The following is a 15608-nucleotide window of genomic DNA, read 5'->3' on the forward strand; positions in this document are numbered from 1 at the left end:
TAATTATTATTATAGAAACATGGTTACTAGGTTCGATAAGACAGACAAAATAGAAAATGAGGAGGTGCATTGACAATTAAGGACATGAGTAAGGAAGGATCTTGGCTCAGAAGATTACAAAATATAATCAATATGGGTGGAAATTAGGACTAATGTGGATCAGAAAACGTTGGTGAAGTAGCTTATGGCCACAAAACATTATTCTACTATTGGACAGAAATAATTGTAGCATGTGGCAAAGACAATGTAATAATCATGGGGGACTGTACTCCTCAAAGATTAGACAAATCAAATTGGCAAAATAGTCTGGAAGATGAAATTATTGTGAGACATTCTTGGAATAATATGTTGTGGAACTAAGCAGAAATCAGATCTAGGATCGTGTAATGAGGCATGGCTAATTACTAATCTCAAAGAAAAAAAATTATACAATTTCAAGTTTGCAAGTAATTTTTTTGAGCTCAAAATAAAAACGTTAAAGTTTTTTTCTCCTTTTTGTTCATAAATTTAGAGTACCCAATTCATTTTTTCCAATTAAGGGGCAATTTGGCGATGTCAATCCACTTAGCCTGCACATCTTTTGGGTTGTGAAGGCGAAACCAACGGAAACATAGGGAGAATGTGCAAACTCCACACGGACAGTGACCCAGAGCCGGGATTGAACCTGAGAACTCGGTGCCGTGAAGCAGTAGTGCTAACCATTGTGCCGCTCTAGAACTTCAAACTGAAACAAAACCAAACACATCAGTAAGAGGGGAGAGCTGGTTATTGTATACCAGTAAATAAATATTGCAAAACATTAAACAAACAATTCAAAATGTTCAACAGTCAGAAAGATCCATCTATGGCTCACTAGCGAAGTTATAAGCTTAGAATGTTGCAAACTATATTAGTTCGTCTGGTGGTTGGGAGAATTTTAATAAATAGCAGAGCATCACCAAAAAGCTGAAAAAAAGGGAAGAAATAGAATGAGCACAAGCTACTTAAGAGTATAAAAACAGATTGTTACAGCTTTTATGAGCATAAAGAAAGGAGAGTGGGTAAAGCCATGATCCCTTAGATACAATAGAATGCTTCACGGGAAAGGAGGAAATGACAGATGTAAAACAAACATTGTGAGTCCGTCTTTACAGTGGAACACACAAATTACATACCTAAACTCGAGGAAAGCCAAGGAGCTAATAAGAGGGATGGAACTTGATTAACATCAGCAGAGAGAAAGTCTTAGGAGTCACTTGTGGACTGAAAACCGTAAAACATCAGTACCTGATGTCATACATCCTAGGATTCCAAGACGTAGGTGCAGCAACAGTGGATATAAGAACATAAGAACTAGGAGCAGGAGTAGGCCATCTGGCCCCTCGAGCCTGCTCCGCCATTCAATGAGATCATGGCTGATCTTTTGTGGACTCAGCTCCACTTTCCGGCCCAAACACCATAACCCTTAATCCCTTTATTCTTCAAAAAACTATCTATCTTTACCTTAAAAACATGTAATGAAGGAGCCTCAACTGCTTCACTGGGCAAGGAATTCCATAGATTCACAACCCTTTGGGTGAAGAAGTTCCTCCCAAACTCAGTCCTAAATCTACTTCCCCTTATTTTGAGGCTATGTCCCCTAGTTCTGCTTTCACCCGCCAGTGGAAACAACCTGCCCGCATCTATCCGATCTATTCCCTTCATAATTTTAAATGTTTCTACAAGATCCCCCCTCATCCTTCTAAATTTCAATGAGTACAGTCCCAGTCTACTCAACCTCTCTTCATAATCCAACCCCTTCAGCTCTGGGATTAACCTAGTGAATCTCCTCTGCACACCCTCCAGTGCCAGTACGTCCTTTCTCAAGTAAGGAGACCAAAATTGAACACAATACTCCAGGTGTGGCCTCACTAACACCTTATACAATTGCAACATAACCTCCCTAGTCTTAAACTCCATCCCTCTAGCAATGAAGGACAAAATTCCATTTGCCTTCTTAATCACCTGTTGCACCTGTAAACCAACCTTCTGTGACTCATGCACTAGCACACCCAAGGCTCTCTGCACAGCGGCATGCTTTAATATTTTATCGTTTAAATAATAATCCCGTTTGCTGTTATTCCTACCAAAATGGATAACCTCACATTTGTCAACATTGTATTCCATCTGCCAGACCCTAGCCCATTCACTTAACCTATCCAAATCCCTCTGCAGACTTCCAGTATCCTCTGCACTTTTCGCTTTACCACTCATCTTAGTGTCATCTGCAAACTTGGACACATTGCCCTTGGTCCCCAACTCCAAATCATCTATGTAAATTGTGAACAATTGTGGGCCCAACACGGATCCCTGAGGGACACCACTAGCTACTGATTGCCAACCAGAGAAACACCCATTAATCCCCACTCTTTGCTTTCTATTAATTAACCAATCCTCTATCCATGCTACTACTTTACCCTTAAAGCCACGCATCTTTATCTTATGCAACAACCTTTTGTGTGGCACCTTGTCAAAGGCTTTCTGGAAATCCAGATATACCACATCCATCGGCTCCCCGTTATCTACTGCACTGGTAATGTCCTCAAAAAATTCCACTAAATTAGTTAGGCATGACCTGCCATTTATGAACCCATGCTGCGTCTGCCCAATGGGACAATTTCTATCCAGATGCCTCGCTATTTCTTCCTTGATGATAGATTCCAGCATCTTCCCTACTACCCAAGTTAAGCTCACTGGCCTATAATTTCCTGCTTTCTGCCTACCTCCTTTTTTAAACAGTGGTGTCACGTTTGCTAATTTCCAATCCACCGGGACCACCCCAGAGTCTAGTGAATTTCGGTAAATTATCACTAGTGCATCTGCAATTTCCCTAGCCATCTCTTTTAGCACTCTGGGATGCATTCCATCAGGGCCAGGAGACTTGTCTACCTTTAGCTTGCCCATCACTACCTCCTTAGTGATAACAATCCTCTCAAGGTCCTCACCTGTCATAGCCTCATTTCTATCAGTCACTGGCATGTTATTTGTGTCTTCCACTGTGAAGACCGACCCAAAAAACCTGTTCAGTTCCTCAGCCATTTCCTCATTTCCCATTATTAAAACTCCCTTCTCATCCTCTAAAGGACCAATATTTACCTGAGCCACTCTTTTGTGTTTTATATATTTGTAAAAACTTTTACTGTCTGTTTTTAGATTCTGAGCTTTCTCTCATACTCTATCTTACTCTTCTTTATAACTTTTTTAGTAGCTTTCTGTTGCCACCTAAAGATTTCCCAGTCCTCTAATCTCCCAGCAATCTTTGCCACTTTATATGCTTTTTCCTTCAATTTGATACTCTCCCTTATTTCCTTAGATATCCACGGTCGATTTTCCCTCTTTCTACCGTCCTTCCTTTTTGTTGGTATAAACCTTTGCTGAGCACTGTGAAAAATCGCTTGGAAGGTTCTCCACTGCTCCTCAACTGTTCCACCATAAAGTCTTAGCTCCCAGTCTACCTTAGCTAGTTCTTCTCTCATCCCCTTGTAATCTCCTTTGTTTAAACACAAAACACTAGTATTTGATTTTACTTTCTCACCCTCCATCTGTATTTTAAATTCCACCATATTGTGATCGCTCCTTCCGAGAGGATCCCTAACTATGTGATCATGAATCAATCCTGTCTCATTACACAGGACAAGATCTAGGGCCGCTTGTTCCCTCGTAGGTTCCATTACATACTGTTCTAGGAAACTATCGCGGATACATTCTATAAATTCCTCCTCAAGGTTGCCTCGACCGACCTGGTTAAACCAATCGACATGTAGATTAAAATCCCCCATGATAACTGCTGTACCATTTCTACATGCATCAGTTATTTCTTTGTTTATTGCCTGCCCCACCATAACGTTACTATTTGGTGGCCGATAGACTACTCCTATCAGTGACTTTTTCGCCTTACTATTCCTGATTTCCACCCAAATGGATTCAACCTTATCCTCCATAACACCGATGTCATCCCTTACTATTGCCCGGATGTCATCCTTAAATAACAGAGCAACACCACCTCCCTTACCATCCACTCTGTCCTTCCGAATAGTTTGACACCCTCGGATATTTAACTCCCAGTTGTGACCATCCTTTAACCATGTTTCAGTAATGGCCACTAAATCATAGTCATTTACGATGATTTGTGCCATCAACTCATTTACTTTATTCCGAATAATCCTAATGATATATTTTTTAATTTCCAATCTGCTGGACTACAATTTTAAAAAAAATGTAACATCACTTTTCAAGAAAGGAGGAAGAGATAATAGCGAACTGCAGGTCAATTAGCCATACATCAGTCTTTGGGGAAATGCTAGAATCGATTATCAAGGAAGCCTCAAGTAGGCAAGTTGTAACTAATGGGAGTGAAATGTTACAATGGTCTACAAGGCACTTGACAAAAGTTTTTCCTTGACTGGGGAACTCAGAACACTTGAACTCACTGGAATGAAAGCAGAAGACGACCATTCGGCCCCTTGAGCTTCCTCCATCATTCAACGAGATCTTCTGCTTCAACACCGTTTTCCTGTACTATCCCCACACCCTTTCATGTCTTTCATATCTAGAAATCTATCTCAGAATCAAAGAGGAGAGAAAATAAGGGATCAGAGTGGCCTTGTGGTCAAAGACAAAGTGATCTGAAAGACTTGAGACAAGGAATCATGTAATCATATCCCTTTTATGCTCTGCTGTTAAATGCAAATACTTCCATCCTATTTCAAATGGGTGCAATTATTAAACATTTTGAAACATTAGTTTTTCCTTTGCTTACCTTTTATTACCATCAAAATGTATTTGTATCAAATCATCGAAGTGAACTCAAATGTCAATGCAGTTAGCGCATGCAATACAGGATGAAATCTATACAAACAACAAAACATGCCTCGTTCGATTATGTACATGCAAAGCGATACAAAGGACTATGGCAGTGCTTTGCAAACTATTTTCCAATAGGACTCCCATTTTAACTCAACACCACCGTCTCAAAGCAACTAGGGATGATTATCAAATGTTGGCCTGTGACAGAAACACCCTTGTTCCATGAAGAAACATATCTCTCGAAATTTAAAGTCATATGGTAACATTCAGTATATAATTAAAGTTCTATAATACGTCACCTTGTATCTGAATGTTATATGACTTTATTGCTGTTATGTATACAGTTGAAACAGATCGTACCATACATGAAAAACATACATAGGATATACATAAACACACAATGTAAATACATAGACACTGACATCAGGTGAAGCATACAGAGCGTAGCACTATTCAGTAGAAATGATGTGTGAAGAGATCACTTCAGTCCATAAGAGGGTCATTCAGGAGTCTGGTAACAGCGGGGAAGAAGCTGCTTTTAAACCTGTTAGTGCGTGTTCTCAGACTTTTGTATCTGGAAGAAGTTGGGAGAGAGAATAACTCAGGTGGGAGGTGTCTTTGATTATGCTGCCTGCTTTTCCAAAGACAGCGGGAGGTGTAGACAGAATCAATGGATGGGAGGCGGGTTCGCGTGATGGACTGGCTGTGTTCATGTCTCTGCAGTTTCTTACGGTCTTGGGCAGAGCAGTTGCCATATCAAGCTGTGATGCTGCCAGATACAATGCTTTCTATGCAGCATCTGTAAAAATTGGCAAGTGTCAACGTGGACATGCCGATTTTCCTTTGTTCCCTGAGGCAGTATAGGGTCTGTTGTGCTTTCTTGGTCGTAGCATTGACATGGGTGGATCAGGACAGATTGTTGGTGATATGCACACCAAGGAATCTGAAGCCGTTAACCATCTCCATACCACTGATGCAGACAGGGGCGTGTATGATACTTTGCTTCCTGAAGTCAATGACCAGCTCTTCAGTTTTGCTGACGTTGAGGGAGAGGTTTGTTGTTGTTACACCACACCACTAACTAGGTTCTCTATCTCTCTTCTGTACTCTGACTCATCATTGTTTGAGATCCGACCCATCAGCATGAGTTGGAGCCAAATTTTGCAATATAGTCACGTGTATGTAGGGAGTATAGTAGAGAGTTAAGTACGCAGCTTTGTGGGGCCCCAGTATTGAGAACTATCATGAAGGAGGTGTTGTAGTGTATCATTACTGATTGTGGTATATGGTTCAGGAAGTCAAGGATCCAGTTGTCGTGGGAGAAGCCAAGTCCTAGGTTTTGGAATTTTGATAGGAGCTTGGCTGGGATTATGGTGTTGAAGATGGAGCTGTAGTCAATTAATAGGAATCTGACGTAGGAGTCCTTGTTGTCAAGATACTTCAGGGATGAGTATAGGGCCAGGGAGATGCCGTCTGATGTGGACTGGTTGTGGCGGTCGATGCGAATTGCAGTGGATAAAGGCATTCTGGGAAAATGGAGTTGATAAGTCCCATGACCAACTTCTTGAAGCACTTCATAATGACAGATGTTAAGCCCACAGGACGTAGAAGCTTTGACAGCAGGTATGGATATGCTCGAGGCTGCTGCGGCAGTTGACAACTGTTTGATGGTTTCCTGCTCGATGCAAGCATAGAGTGCATTGAATTCATCGGGAAGGGTTGGCTGCCGCCAGAGATTCTATTCTGTTTTGCTTTGCAGCCCGTTTTGTTGTTTAAGCCTTGCCATAACCGGTGAGACTCCATGTCATTAGTCTGTGACTCTAGCATAGTCTGATATCGTCTCTTGACCCATCCTTGATGGCTTTGTGCAGGTCGTACCTCAATTTCTTGTATAGGTCAGAACCACCTGTCTTGAATGCCTCAGACCTGGCCTTCAGTAGGGAGCGAATCTCCCGATTAAACCATGGTTTCAGGTTGAGGAACATACGTACGACTTTCTTTAGCACACAATCTTCTACACACCTGCCGATGAAGTCTGTGACGGTGGTGGCATACTCGTTGAGGTTGACCGCTGAGTTCTTGAATATAACCAGTCCACTGACTCCAAGCAGTCGTGTAGGAGCTTTGCTATTGCCTCGGACCAGCATTGCACGACCTTCATTGCATTGCCAGAGGTGCTTTTTTTTTGGATGAGAGTTAAACTGAGGTCTGGTCTTCCCTCTCAGGATGATGTAAAATATACCATTTCACTGTTGTGAAGAGTGTGGGAGCTATTCTGGTGTCTTGGCCAATATTTATCCCGTAATCAACACAATAAAAGTAAGATAGCTGGTCATTGTTACATTACTGTTTGTGGGAACATGCTGTGCGCCAGTTAGCTGCCATGTTTCCAACATTATAACAGTGACTACATTTCTTAATCGGCTGTAAACCACTTTGAAATGCCTGGTGGCTTGGAAAGGCACTTTATAAATGCATTTTTTCCTGATCTGAGAGGGCCAAGTGCAACATATTCAAGTGCGCTGATAGTGCAGTTAAGTGAGGAAGCAAAGTGGTGAGAGTCTCCAGAAAATCAGTTAGGCTGGGTGTATGGGCAAGAACATGGCAGATAGAATACAATGGGATAAAGTGTGAAACTATCCACCTTTGACATGAAAAGTGAATGTAAAACAGAATATGTTTTGAATATTGGAAAACTGAAAAATATTTGTATCCAGAGGAACTTGGGTGTCCTTGGGAGTATAAATAAGTTTCATCAAAACTACACATGCATTGATGTGGTCACACCGGATTTCTGAGATTATTCATGAATCTCAATCTTGCCCCTCTGCCTGAGGTGTGGTGACCGTCAGGTTAAACCACCACCTGTCAGCTCTCCCCCTCAAAGGGGAAAGCAGCCTATGATCATCTGGGACTATGGCAACTTTACTTACTTACTTTATGGTTTATTTACCAAAAGCAGGGTCTGCCTTGAAGGGAATGCATCAAACATTCACTGGAATTGTTCCTGAAATAAGGGGATTGTTCCACAAGAAATGATTGAGAAGACTGGCTTATATTCCTTGTAATCAAGAATGAAAGGTGATCAAATTCTCAAGGAGCTAGACATTGTAGATAATAAAAAAATGTTTCCTCTGGCAGAGAAATTGAGAAAATGGGGTAAGTCTTAGAACAAGGGATTGGCCATTTCAAACTAGGATGAAAAAGTTTAATCCAAGGGTTCTCTGAAATTTTCAATCTCAAAGAGCTAAGTATACTCAGTGATTGAGTATATTCAAGAAGAGTTGCTAATTCCATTAGTACCCCAAAATCTAAAGGATTATATAGCTGGTGTGGGAAAGTGGAGTTCAGATGGAAGATAAGGTTTTGATAAGGTTCCCCACGGTAGGCTATTGCAGAAAATACAGAGGCATGGGTATTCAGGGTGATTTAGCAGTTTGGATCACAAATTCGCCAGCTGGAAGAAGACAAAGGGTGGTGGTTGATGGGAAATGTTCAGGCTGGAGTCCAGTTACTAGTGGTGTACCATAAGGATCTGTTTTGGGGCCACTGCTGTTTGTCATTTTTATAAATGACCTGGAGGAGGGCGTAGAAGCACGGGTGAGTAAATTTGCAGATGACACTAAAGTCAGTGGAGTTGTGGACAGTGCGGAAGGATGTTACAAGTTACAGAGGGACATAAATAAGCTGCAGCGCTGGGCTGAGAGGTGGCCAATGGAGTTTAATGCAGAAAAGTGTGAGGTGATTCATTTTGGAAGGAATAACAGGAAGACAGAGTACTGGGCTAATGGTAAGATTCTTGGTAGTGTGGATGAGCAGAGAGAACTCGGTGTCCATGTACATAGATCCCTGAAAGTTGCCACCCAGGTTGAGAGGGTTGTTAAGAAGGCGTACGGTGTGTTAGCTTTTATTGGTAGAGGGACTGAGTTTCGGAGCCATGAGGTCATGTTGCAGCTGTACAAAACTCTGGTGCGGCCGCATTTAGAGTATTGCGTGCAGGAAGGATGAGGAAGCATTGGAATGGATGCAGAGGAGATTTACCAGAATGTTGCCTGGTATGGAGGGAAGATCTTATGAGGAAAGGCTGAGGGACTTGAGGCTGTTTTCGTTAGAGAGAAGGTTAAGAGGTGACTTAATTGAGGCGTACAGGATGATCAGAGGATTAGATAGGGTGGACAGTGAGATCATTTTTCCTTGGATGGTGATGTCTACCACGAGGGGACATAGCTTTAAATTGAGGGGAGATAGATATAGGACAGATGTCAGAGGTAGGTTCTTTACTCAGAGAGTAGTAAGGGAGTGGAATGCCCTGCCTGCAACAGTAGTGGACTCGCCAACACTAAGGGCATTCAAATGGTCATTGGATAGACATATGGACGATAAGGGAATAGAGTAGATGGGCTTTAGAGTGGTTTCACAGGTCGGCGCGACATCGAGGGCCAAAGGACCTGTACTGCGCTGTAATGTTCAATGTTCTAGATCAGCCATGAGCAAAGGGCCAAATGGACTACTCATGCTCTTTTACTCCATGTTTTATTAATACTTGTGTGCTTATAAAAAGACCTTTGGGTTCCTTTTATTTGCCATTAATCTATTCGCAAACTTTGAAACATCCTCTAAACTTGTTAGATTCATATGAATTAGGAGCCGGAGTCGGCCACTCAGCCCCTTGACCTGCTCAATAAGATCATGGCTATCTAATTTTAACCACAACTTCACATTCCTGCTTACCCAGATAACCTTTCACCCACTTGCTTATCAAAAATCTATCTATTTCTGCCTTAAAGATATTCAAAAACTTTGCCTTAATCACCTTTTGAGGAAGAAAATTCCCACGTCCCAGGTTTGATTTTCTACACAATTACCATAGGTGCCCTTCTTCTCTATCTGGATTTAGCCTCTATATCTTTAGTCATGAGTGGATTCTTCGATGCCAATTGACCCTCTGACGTAGAAATGTGTCTACTCTGTACCCAAACCGTCTCCCCTTTAAAAACCTCCCATTGTTCAACTGCTGTTTAGCTTACCAATTTCTGCTTCAAATTCACCTGTGCCTGATCCCTTTTCAACTCGCAGGAATCAGCCCTCCTCCAGGTGAGTGTTTTTATACTTGATTGTAGTTTGTCATTTTCTATAACTATTCTAAACCAGATGATATGATCAGCTTCCCCAAATCCTCTCTCACCAAAACACGTTCCACTTAATTTCCCAAAAAATCCAACAGCTGCATTGTCACTCTATTGATACCAACTCCTTTAAATGTTCATATTTTCTCTTTTATATAAATGAAAGTGGTTAACTGTCATGGTGAGATTCGAACTCTGGATTATTACTCCAAGCCTATGGATTCCTACCCCAGTAACATAAACATCACATGTGCCAACCTTTATCATTATAAATTCTTAACTCCATAATTACAATGGGATAAAAGGCTGTGTTGATTGCAAAGTCTGGCCACTGAATTCCCACATGCAACTTTCTTTTCATCTGCTATTTTATCCTCAGTGACTAAGAGCTTGTAGCGTCTAGAATGGGTATAATTTTGCAATTTCCTACCGAATATCACTGGAGGACCACCATCATCACAAGGATCATGCCAGTTTAAGGAGGAAGTCCTCAACCAACTTCTTTGAAAGCAACTAGGAATGGACAATTGGACAATAAGTGCAACCTTAGTATTATTGTCCATATCTCAAGAGAAGCAAAAATTAACTGAAGCTGATGAGAGATAAAACTAAAATGAGAGACATCGACAAGAGCCAAAGGGAGATAGGAAAATTAGATTAGATGCAGCTGTGGATAAACAATGGCAAACATTTAAAATTGCATAATTCTCAACATGTATTCTGTTGCAAAATTTAAACTGTGGGAAGTGACGCATCCATGGCTAACTAAAGTTAAGAACAGTATGAGGTTAAGAGTTGAGGCTTATAATACTGCCAAAAATTGTAGTAAGCCTGGAGATTGGAAGACAATTAGAAACTAGCAAAGGATCAGCAAAAAGGTTGATGATAACGCTGAAAATAGATGACAGTAAACGAGCAACAACTGTAAAGCAGATGAGAAGGAAGAGAGCAATAAAGTAAGCATGGGTCACTTAAAACTGAAAGGAGAAATTATAATAGGAAATAAGAAACTGGCAGGAATGCTAAACAAACTTTTGATATTGGTGTTCAGAAGAGAACATATGAAAAAACTACCAGAAGTAATAGGGAAACAAGAAGCTAATGAGAGCGAGGAAAATGACGTAATTAATACTGATAAATCAGCAAGATTTCAGGACTGCACTGGAATCAAAGAATATGGCGATCATTAGTGAAGGTGGAACTGAGATCAAAGATCAGGTTTAATCGTATCGAATGGCAGAATAGACTCAAGGGGCCGTATGGCTTAGGCTTGCTCCTATTTCTCTGGGAAAATATCAGTCTCTGACATTCCACATGCACATACCACATCTGAGTAACCCATATCTCCTTAAAAATCTTACATCTGCATGTTTTTGCCAAGTTATTTGACCTGGCTTCATCTGAAAACTACTTTTTATTTTTGCTACCTACATGCACCACCACACAAGACTGAGTAATGTGACATAATTCCAGACACTTTCCCTTTTGAATTGACATTTGGCAATGAGTTATATAAAATCTAAAAAAGAACAATTAATCCCTTTTCAATTCATGAATCACTCCATTAGATCTAGGAAGTCAGATGAAAATTTAAATAAAACTATTAATCAGCCTCTTGGAACCTGTATATCAGATTTTTTTTTTTTAATGTTATTGTGCAATACCACACACAGCATTTGCAGACTTTTTCAGAGTAGCTGCATTAAATAATAATTTGGGGGTAAATGAAAGAGAAACAGTACACAAATCAATGTCGACTAGGTGGGTTGAGTTTAGTTTTAAAATTGAGATATCAGTGAATCCTTCCATACTGAATAAGTTGCTATCGGTACAAAAGCAAAGAAGTTACCAATGTATTTGCCATCTGCCACATTGATATAATGAGACAGGTAAAGTTTGTTGAGATCACTATGTTCAATAATATTTTCACAATTTTCCTTACTTCAGGTTCCCTCATATACTGGGCAAGGATGTGACAAATTAATTCATCTCAGGACTTCATTAATTCAATATTAAACTATCTGCTGAAACAAAAACTACTTCCCAGTTCTGATGAAAAGTCACAACCTGAAATGTTAACTTTGTTTTTTTCCCCCCACAGGGTTCTGCCAGATCTAAATATTCACAACATTTTGGTGTTATTTCAGATTTCCAGCATCGAGTATGTAGGGCAGTATATTGCTATTCATTATTTCTCTAAGCTTGTAATGATATGTCAAACCAGTGTGTGAATTACCCCCTCCTTAAAAACTGTCTGGCTACCGTGCAGTGCCTTCTCCAACAGCAAGGCTGAAAAGCACAGTGCACTAGACGAAAGGGCTACAGTACTCAATCACAGTTCTACACAGCACAAACATACAATTAATAATGCAAACATTAAAATGCTATCCATATTTTATTTGAGCAAGTCATTACAGTTGGCCATGAGAGACCATGGCATCATAAGATAGTAACATTAAAGGGCAGAGACAGCTGCATGAACCACAATAATGATAAAGTGTCACCTTAACCCCAGAGGGTTTTATTTCCCTTATCAAATTTTCTTTGTATTATAACCTTTTGTTTCTTCCTTTGGGAACGAATTCCTAACAGGCAGTTCCTGCAAACAACTTAAGTGAGTAACAGAAAACTGTACAGCAGCACAAACATCATCAGCGGTTATTGCACAGTACACAAATGTCATATATTATAACCACCTCAGTATTACCTACTTTACTGGATCTTTAACCCCACCCATCAACCAGAAAGCCAGGCATAACGCCATCTCCGCAGGCCATAGCATGACCTGATTTTATGGTTCTGAGGCCATCAATTGTCTGTTGTCACAGCCTCTGCATCTCTAGGACATGATGCGCCGTCTCTAAGAGCTGATGGTCAATCAGCAAAATGCCAGCTTTCCAGCACCACAGGGACGTGCAGCAGGCCCTGGACCAGCACGATGAAAGCAGGTGTAGAGTCAAGGTTCACTGGGCTAACCTGACTAGGATTAGCTTTTGCGGCTGGCGAGATGGGGGTGGGGGGAGTGGTCACTGAGTGCCTCATCAGGAGGAAACCCCTTGTTCCAGGTTTTACCTTATGGCCTCCCCAGGTGGCCAAGTGGCCTTCTGCCACCGGCAAAATTGGGGGGGGTTATAAAATTCCGGCTAATATTTTCTAAAGTTACACTAATCTGAAGCCATTAGCTGCTCATTATCTTACCCGGATTGCATTGTCTTCACCAGTGGTAATGAGGAGTGGTTCTCCATGAACAAATGTTAGTCCTGAAATAGCCGTTGTATGAATTTCCCTCATTTGGCCAATCAGCTTCTTTTCCTCCAAATCCCATAGTCCAACATGACCCATAGGACTCCCAGCAGCCATCACTGGATAACCATCTTAGAAAATAAAATGTGAAATTGTGTAAGGATTGTTCTAATAACCATGTGCAAAGTTATAAGGAGTGCAGTTTGGTGCATGCCTGGTAAATAAGACATTATACTTAGCTTTCCAAAACTACTGCTTTGCGATGTGTCGACAATTGAAAGGTTAACATATTTTCAAGCCATCAACAGCAGGTTGTATAATAATCAAAGTTTTACTTCACACAATGAAGTACTCAAACTATTTAATCAGTAGATGTAGAATTGGCTGCTGTGATACTAAAATCATAAAACATTGTGTTTAAACAATATTACAGCTGCATTTAAAAGATTTTAAAGGTTCCTAAATCTTTTTTTTCGTTTAAAAAAAAAATAAATTTAGAATACCCAATTCATTTTTTCCAATTAAGGGGCAATTTATTGTGGCCAATCCACCTGGCCTGCACATCTTTGGGTTGTGGGGGCGAAACCCACGCAAACACGGGGAGAATATTGGGGCCTCACGGTAGCATGGTGGTTAGCATCAATGCTTCACAGCTCCAGGGTCCCAGGTTCAATTCCCGGCTGGGTCACTGTCTGTGTGGAGTCTGCACGTCCTCCCCGTGTGTGCGTGGGTTTCCTCCGGGTGCTCCGGTTTCCTCCCACAGTCCAAAGATGTGCAGGTTAGGTGGATTGGCCGTGCTAAATTGCCCGTAGTGTAAGGTTAATGGGGGGGTTGTTGGGTTACGGGTATACGGGTTACGTGGGTTTAAGTAGGGTGATCATGGCTCGGCACAACATTGAGGGCCGAAGGGCCTGTTCTGTGCTGTACTGTTCTATGTTCTATATGCAAACTCCACACGGACAGTGACTCAAAGCCGGGATCGAACCTGTGACCTCGGCGCCGTGGGGCAGCAATGCTAACCATTGCGCCACCATGCTGTCCTCCTAAATCTTCACATAATACGCGATATGGCTGAAGCTTTCATTCCCATCTTAAACCTATCTATAATCCAATTACCTGTGCGAAATGATATTGCTGTGATTGGTCCCCAGTCTTGTTGAAATTTCATCAACATCTCATCATATTTCAGATTATGAATTATTATCTGACCAGATGTGAGGCCGACAGCAACTACATCCACAGCTGGGGCCTAAACAAGAGAATAAAAACAAATAAAAACTGGGAAATTAAAATCTTTGTGCAACAATTATTGTAACTTTACCAAAATGACCATTTCTACACATGACTACTGATTTACTGAGAGAGTAAACTGAATTCATTAGATTAAACTTTACATGCTTATTTTGAGGATTATACTCCACAATTCTGTGCATTTCTCTTAAAATCCACAAATCAGTAACCTAGATTATACAATTCTTTTCCTCAAGTACTTACATTTACAGATGAAATGCCAGTATTTTAGTAAGTACCACCTTTTTTCTTTATAAGATCAATTACCCAAAACAATGCCACGGCTTAAATTAAATAAAGGAACCATGAATGTTACTAATGAGCTAATGACTACTCACAACTCTGGGTGTATCTACATCACATGAACTGTCGCGGTTCAAGAAGGTGGCATGGGCAATTAGGGATGTTGGCTTAACCAGTGACGCCCAAATCCCACGAACGAATAAATACAAAACAAATTAAGTTGGACTCACCGTAGCTGCAAACGTAGTTGAATATGTAAGACGTTTACCACAAGAAATGTGGGGCTAGGAATGGGGAAATTTCCTGCATTTCCATTTGAAGCAGCACTTATTATGACACCTAGTATTTTAAAGGAAGTGTAAAATATCTTTGACAAGTCAAACTGAAGCTGCTGTGAAACTTGGTCAAATTCATCCATTTAATTAGCATTTAATAGCTATATTCTCATGTCATTGTGCAAACCAATGACCCAGGCCATTGTATACCTGGCTGAGAATTTTTTCGATGGTGGAAAAAGCTAGAAGCTTCAGGGTCCTGCAGGAACAACCATCGCATAAGGAAGACCCGAGTCCCGGTCTCCGAGAAGACGACCCATCGAAGGGAGACTGACGGCCTCACCTTGCAACAGGTAGTATTCGAGTCCAAGCCATGAGTCGTGTGGTTCATTGTAACACATAATCGGTACTTTAACATGTGTAATAAAGAGCATTTCAGTGTTTATCCAGTGTTTTAAACATTAACAAAGATTTAGTGGGATGAAATATCTTGTGTGAGTGTTTCTTTCTATCCACCACATCATTTGCACCCTAGTTTGAGGGCAACACCATTTTGGAATGTCTTTTATGACAACATCCTGGCTGTTTTCAGGCAGTGTGAATTAGT

The 15608-nt window shown here is 40.9% G+C and overlaps 1 protein-coding gene across 2 annotated transcripts in view; it reads right to left on the reverse strand.

Moving 5' to 3' along the window:
• Positions 1-15608, reverse strand: part of wdr36 (WD repeat domain 36) — a 183264-nt gene that overhangs the window by 109122 nt on the left and 58534 nt on the right. For both annotated transcript variants that reach the window (XM_038805121.1, XM_038805120.1), the window contains exons 7-8: positions 14310-14442; positions 13149-13324 (exon numbers count right to left, since the gene is read on the reverse strand). In XM_038805121.1, the coding sequence (XP_038661049.1) occupies positions 13149-13324; positions 14310-14442 (309 nt within the window). The remainder of the gene's footprint in view (positions 1-13148; positions 13325-14309; positions 14443-15608) is intronic.

Source organism: Scyliorhinus canicula, chromosome 8, assembly GCF_902713615.1.
Source record: "Scyliorhinus canicula chromosome 8, sScyCan1.1, whole genome shotgun sequence".
In the NCBI taxonomy this organism is placed as follows: Eukaryota; Metazoa; Chordata; class Chondrichthyes; order Carcharhiniformes; family Scyliorhinidae; genus Scyliorhinus; species Scyliorhinus canicula.